A 6,962-nucleotide genomic window follows, 5' to 3' on the forward strand; every position below is an offset into this window, starting at 1 on the left:
GGAAGAGCGCCTTACGAGCCTTCAGACGTTGCCATATTTCCTTTGATAAAAAGCAAATTTACTAGGAAAATTGTAAAGATTTTTCTTCAAATTTTTAAGACATTTTTGTTTCTGATTAACTAAAAGAGTTCTGAAAATTTTACGGCAAAATATGCGTAACTCTCCACAAAAATATATTTTACATCTGGGGAAATTTGGCAGATCTAGAATTTTCATACGGCGTTCTTCCTCCGTAAAGCCGCACTAATATGTTCTCTCTCTATCTCTCTCTTCGTTTATGGCGTCCATCCCACACACGAACTAGAGGCTTCAAAGGGGCTCATCGATTACCCAAATTGCACCGCTGGCCAATAAGAGAGCAGGAATGGCATCGATGAGCCTCTTTGAAGCCTTCAGTTTGTGCATGAGACGGGTGCTTATAATTAAAGCTTGTTACAGGCACGGTTATAAATCGGATTGGAACACGGTGTAACCTACTTAACACGAATATATGGGATTATTAACGGGTTGAGTGAATAAAGACAATTTTTATTTCAATGAGAAACTTTGGAAGTGTATTTAATTTATAGATTAAAAGAAAATTAAAATTCGATTTCCCTAAAAATGAATTTCGGGTGGCCATCCGCGATATTTTTGTGCCGAGTTTTTTTCTATTAACATAGTGATAACATGAATAAAAAAAATGAGGATTAGCTCTCACAAAAGTGTCTTTTATTTATTGAATAGTTCATCCTGTGATCACTGATTCGACGAAAGTAAGTCTCTATTTCAAAAAAAATTATTTTGAAACATAGTTTTCGAGGATTGCAGCTTAAAAATTAAGGGCATTTTTATCAAGCAATATTATAAAAAAGTAAAAAAGAAGACACTCAAGGGTTTCTCAGAGATTTTCAGAAAATGGCTGAAATTATTTGGTCTCTAAAAATTACGTAAATATGGGATTTCTGTTTTTCTGTTTCATAGCTTTTTAAGTACGCCCAGTAAAAAGCAAATGAGCTGCATACATTGACGATTTTAATTTGAATATCCATCAATGGGGGCAAAAATTTTTTGAATCCACCCGATTTTAATATTGCTCAATTTAGGATATCAAAACCCTCCTAACAAAAAATATGCGAATTACTAAAAATTTAGTTTTAAAACCAAAATCTTCGATATCCTTTTCCATCATTATCGATTGTAATTCAGATATTCTCACATTATTTTTGCAACTCTCGAGAGTAGTCACATCTTGTAATTGGATTACACTGAAAAAAAAAAAGTTCGGTAAATCCGAACTAGTTAGGATCATATGGAACCACGATTTTGTTCGGTACACACAACCGAATTATTCGGTCTGCTCAGCCGAACTTTTCGGTCTACTGAACCGAACTGTAAGAATTTATTATGGTTCGGTCGCACAAACCGAACGATTCGGTTGAACAGACCGAATAATTCGGTTGTGTGTACCGAACAAAACCTTGGCTCCATATGATCCTAACTAGTTCGGATTTACCGAACTTTTTTTTTTTTCAGTGTAGAGAACTCATACTCTATTTTATTCGCGAATTTATTTCGTTCAGGCACGCATTTCATTGGCATAAAAACGCTTATGAAGTTCTCATTGTTTCATGGATCATGCTTCATTGCGCCTATCACATTGTTATATTGCTTTATCAAGGAGTCCTCATCCGATATGAAAATGGGAGCAATGCGAATGAAAACTGTTTTAAAAAGCAGCGGCATCGTTCCAGATGTTATCGACGTATTTCCTAAAAAAATACTTCAAGTAAGCATGGTTTTCCTTATTTTATGAGTCGTTGTTTACAATATTATCGGGACGCTTGATCGGTACGTAGATCAGCAACGTTCACCAGAAAAGTGCGAGTGAGTGCGAAAATCGTTTGCTGCCTACCTAATACCTAAGTCTAATCCCAGGACGGGGTTCAATGTTCACAAAAATAAAGAACTCGGTAAATGAATCTCAAGCAAGCAAACATTTTAGACGAAAACTGGACCCTATTTCGCAATTTTCAACTGCAATTCCTGACTTAGTTTAGAAACAACTTATGCACCATAGTTTTCCAATGCGCTTAAGTTCGTCGTGGCTCCCAGAAGAGAACGTAACTAGATTTCTACGCTCCAAAACTTCCACTCGCGAATTTTATTTTGACTAAAAGCGTTACTATCTGAAAACACTAATTTCTCGTCTGTCTACATCCGCAAATCAGTAGAATTGTGTAAAATAATTGCGCAATGATTTACTCTTAAAAATTAAATTTTTTAGTCAATTTTGCAACCTTGGAACAGATTTACGTTCCCTTGTCAGGGAAACGACGAGTATCACAAGCGCCAAGATCAGATAATCAACATACTAATCAATTTTTACAAACTCTAAAAATTAAATTATGATGTAAAGCGATAATAATTAAAAGACTTGCTGTTCCATAAATGTACATTTCTCTTTAATAGGTGAGCAGAATACGTAATTAGTTTCTCTGGTTCTTTTTGTGGATAGGTTGAATATGAAAACCAAAGAGAAGTGGCAATGGGTAATAATATGACACGTTGGGACACAATTGAAGATCCTGTGAAAATCTCATACACGGCAGATCCAAAGTCCTATTACACAATTATCATGACAGGTAAGAAGAAAAAATAAATCAGCAATTAAGATTAAAACTGAAGTAGAAAAAAAGAATACGTGCAATTGCTCTTTCAAGATGTTACTCGTCATACTATTCATAGGCATGCTTGTATTTAAAAATAATTCTGGGCGTTAATGTTGCCCATGCGAAAAATAGACTTTCTGAATAAAATTCAGTAGCAGTAAACTGACTCTCATGAGATAAAAAAACTAAACATTTCTGGGGCCAGTGTCGTCTCAAAATATTTTCAAACAAGTTCTGCCTGCCTGTTCGTCCAGAAAAACTGATGTTTTTACTCCTTGTTGATTTTGAGCCACTATAAAAATATCGAGCAAAATATCAAATATGAACCTTCATTTTCTCTCTTAAAATAGACCCAGATTGTCCATCTAGAGAAAATCCAATTCACCGAGAGTGGCAACACTGGGTACTGGTTAATATTCCTGGAGCGGAGTGGACTCAGGGATTTTACCTCACAGACTACATAGGAATTTTAGGTGAATATGAGTACGGTAAGCATTCTCTGTTTACATTAATAAAGCACAGAGGGTTTTCGGTGATAAATTTTCATCGCTTAATATGATAATTTCATAAAAATTATATAAAAATAATAAAGGCAAGAATATTGAATCGGGAAAATGTTGATCAAGGAACAATGCAAAAAAACATACTTTTTTAAACAATATAATTGTAGCTTGTTTGATATGAATCGGGAACATACTAAATTAATCATCCCCACACGATTGTCCCTACTAAGAGAAATTCCTGAGTTATTTGATTGATCGACAATGAGCCTTGAAAGTTCCTAAATATTTTTATTTGTTATTTCATTTATTCAATGGAGATGCTGCATGTGTGAGGGATTAGCGATTTGACTGCTGTCTCTTACGTAAAAGTTTCGAGAGAAACACGATGGTGCCACTGGTTTTCTCTGAGATCAACTCCCAAGCGCAAAAAAAGCTCTCAAAGTGAGGCCAAAATGGAGGGGATATCCCGCCCTACCCTGAAAGTCCACCTCTACATCAAAACAAACTCTCCATGCAAAGATAGGGAGCAAATACATTAGCAGGGTTGCCGTGTTTTCAGTTTTGGAGTCCCCAAAGAAAGTTGCAGCCCTGTCAATGTATTAACTCCCTATCTTTGCATGGAGAGTTTGTTTTGATGTAGAGGTGGACTCTCAGGGTAGGGCGGGATATCCCCTCCATTTTGGCCTCACTTTGAGAGCTTTTTTTGAGCTTGGGAGATGATTTCAGAGAAAACCAGTGGCACCATCGTGTTTCTCGCGAACTTTTACATAAGAAACAACAGTCAAATCGCAAATCCCTCACACATGCAACATCTCCATTGTTCCTTTTTTTGTTACACATTAAGCTATAGCACTTTAAAAGCGTATATAAATTATAATTATGATCTTTTCCCCCTCAGATGTGCATCGCTACGTGTTTCTTTTATTCAAGCAACCTGGGATATTAAATTTCACCGAAAGAGTATTAGATGCTCGGTAAGTATCCAAATTCTCAGCAAAAAGCTGAAAATCTCTATACAGAGAGAACAAGCTCATGTGAGCACGATTTTCCTTCAAAGAGATACGCTGTTTGGTGCAACACTAGTTACAACCATGCAGGGAGGCAACTGCAGGCGCGTTTCTTCGGGTCTAATTGGACTAGCATCAGTACTTTGTCGTGCTAAGGAAGAACGCCCTATGAACATTCGAGAGTTGCCAAATTTCCCTTGATAAAACATGCGTTTTTGACAACATTTATGCATATTTTTCCTCGAAATGTTCAGATATTGTAGATTAAATGGCGTACAAAATTGTCTGAAAATTTCGGAAAAAAAGATACGCAATTTTCCCAGTAATTTCGGTTTTTATCGGAGGAAACTTGGCAACATCTGAAGGCTCATAAGGCGTTCTTCCTTAGCACGGCAGTGCAGCACAGCTTCCTAAATTATCTGCTACCAAGCTCGGAGAGGTCATGAAAATCAGCCGAGACTTGGGCAAGTGAACTTGCGCCATCTAGTGAGCGATTATCGAAACAGCTCGCATAATCCCTGGCAAGGCAGTTTTCACAAACAGTATTTCTCAGGCAGTTTCCTCTAAGGGAATAATTGTGCTCATATGAGGATTTTTCCATCTTGTATTGAGATTTTCAGCTTTATGCTGATTTTTAACGCACGTTTAGCTAAGAAATTCCAACTCACTGCCGATACGACTCGTGCGTCTACCGCAATCAGTTTGTAAATCCTTAACATCAACAATCACTTTCAAATGATTAACAAACAGGACACAAACTTGTCATCAAATTTGACAGTTTTGGAACTCTTTCAATGAATATCTGTTACTCATAGAATATGACTCTTACTCCGAGTAACTTAATTGATGCCTTAATCGATTTCCTCTCAAGTCATGTAAGTGTTTGTTGAGTGCAGATTTCATTTTTCGTTCACATAACAACAAAACAAGTCTCCTGGTGACGGAGAAATCTATATGAACCTTGCACGCCTTACAAACGGATTACATTTTGCATAGGGAACCACTTTTTCTGGCTCTCCCATAAAAGCACATATCTGCATGAGAAAACCAGTGGCATGTATGTTGTTTCTAAAATGGGCCAGAAATAGTGGTTCCTTATTGCAAAATGTAATCCAAATAATGATCAGCTTTCCATCTTATTCGCTTTATTGACTATATGTTCAGTGTTGGGTTTCTCCTGGAAGAAAATGAAGGGCACCCTCTTCCAGTGAAATACGATAGGGCTGGTGACAGGGGGTTTTAAATGAATTGAGAGCGTACCAACACCCTGAAGGGCCGGACTGTTGGAGGACAATGTACTGTGGCAGTGAGGCATTGCGGATGTAGAGGGCCGGAGAATGTTGTGAAAGTTGCTTTTATGTATGCATTAATGTTATTTTCAGTATTTTCATTATTTACAATGGAAGTTCTTCTGCCAAAAGGAACTGGAGACGGGTGGGGAAGTAGGAGTGTGCTTGTTCGTTGAGGACCGTAAGAAATGAATGGGAAGTATAAAGCGCCAGTGTCGTCAGAGACAAAGACCGGGCTCGACGAGCGCAAGGATGCCGCTTTAACTCTTGAGCCCCGTACATAACGATTTTGTCACATGTCCACGGCTTATGAGTGCCGCATAAAGTTGGCGCTTAGTTCCTTATGATTAAATGGTAAAATTTCATGTTCCCAAAAAGATTCACGCCCACTTTTACATTGTATCTTACGCATGTCAAACAAGCACATCCCGATCACACACTCATAGCTATAGTTGCTTTTAGCATAAATACGCCTAGTTTACAAAGAATACAATTTCAATGATTGCACTATTCTCATTTCCTTACTTTCTCAGGCCCATTGAGCTGTTGCGGTATAAATTTAGCACAAAAAATTTCGCAGAAAAATATAAATTTGGTCCTCCAGTTGCGATCAATTTTTTTATGTCTGGAGAAGTGCCGAAACGCGCTTTAGTATACAAAACAACAGTGACAAAAACGACATCATCAGCAACAACGTCAGCGGCAAAAGTGACAAAATCAACACAAAAACAAACACAAGCACGTCAAATAACAACAACGCCAACGATAGCCGCAGTTGTAGAGGACAAAATGACAACAACTTTGCCATCGGTAACGACCTCAGCATATAAAACTGTAGCGACAACGAAAACACGGAGGAAAAGGATAAAAACGGTTACCTCAACAAAAGCCAATCCCAAAACGGATCAAACGTTAAGCACTGCTACAACCGTGACGTCAAACACTGCTACAACCGTGACGTCAAGAACTGCTACAACCGTGACACAGAGGACGTCAAGTCCTGCAGCTGCCGCCGCAGTAATTCCGTCAGGCCCTCTCATACAATACGAAGATATTCCTGACGTAGTTCCTGTGGGTTACTAATATCCAATTTTTGCACACTGCGTGCTGTAAGATTATAAAGGAGCGTCCATAAATTACGTAACACGCTGAGGGGAGGCGGTCAATGTCAGCGTTCCGTATTCCTCCCTATAGGTAAACATGATTATCACGGATATATCACCTGATTATCACGGTTACAACGGAAATATCAATGCGGAGTAATACATCGACTGTGGAAACTACCAGACCAAGTATTTCAATTTGCTACGTTGCAGACTACCTGTCATACTTTACTTTTAAATAGAAGACTACTCAGCGTCAATTTCTTAAAACTTCCGTAATTTTGCTTCCCTGTGCGAAGAAGGGCTGGGTCATTCCACGTCAACTGTGCCAGGCTCGGAACCCGACCCCCTCCGATTTGGCTGAAAATTGGTATACGGGGTCTTTACATCATTATAAGAAACTAATTTG

At 38.2% G+C, this 6,962-nt stretch overlaps 1 protein-coding gene across 7 annotated transcripts; it reads left to right on the top strand.

Moving 5' to 3' along the window:
* The first annotated feature begins 312 nt into the window (after positions 1–312).
* LOC109040235 (protein D2) lies at positions 313–6,602 on the top strand. Of its 7 annotated transcripts, none has more exons than XM_072298799.1 (6): positions 313–755; positions 1,563–1,768; positions 2,498–2,624; positions 3,002–3,139; positions 4,053–4,128; positions 5,326–5,470. In XM_072298799.1, exons 2-6 carry the CDS (start codon positions 1,592–1,594, stop codon positions 5,402–5,404), a joined length of 597 nt encoding a protein of 198 aa, XP_072154900.1. In that variant the 5' UTR covers positions 313–755; positions 1,563–1,591; the 3' UTR covers positions 5,405–5,470. The 7 variants fall into 7 exon arrangements, with proteins under 7 accessions (XP_072154900.1, XP_072154897.1, XP_072154898.1 ...); XM_072298796.1 differs by lacking the exon at positions 5,326–5,470 and adding an exon at positions 5,984–6,602 and having other exon boundaries at positions 318–755; positions 2,452–2,624; XM_072298797.1 differs by lacking the exon at positions 5,326–5,470 and adding an exon at positions 5,984–6,602 and having other exon boundaries at positions 318–755; positions 1,661–1,768; positions 2,452–2,624.
* The last annotated feature ends 360 nt before the right edge of the window (positions 6,603–6,962 follow it).

The sequence above is a fragment of the Bemisia tabaci genome, chromosome 3 (assembly GCF_918797505.1).
Source record: "Bemisia tabaci chromosome 3, PGI_BMITA_v3".
Lineage (NCBI taxonomy): Eukaryota > Metazoa > Arthropoda > Insecta > Hemiptera > Aleyrodidae > Bemisia > Bemisia tabaci.

Coding starts and splice junctions, on each gene's coding strand:
- LOC109040235 (XM_019056069.2), top strand. CDS start 1,592: ATGAAGTTCTCATTGTTTCATGGATCATGCTTCATTGCGCCTATCACA. Junction 1,769..2,497: donor TTCCTAAAAAAATACTTCAA/GTAAGCATGGTT, acceptor TTTTGTGGATAG/GTTGAATATGAAAACCAAAG. Junction 4,129..5,983: donor GAAAGAGTATTAGATGCTCG/GTAAGTATCCAA, acceptor TTACTTTCTCAG/GCCCATTGAGCTGTTGCGGT.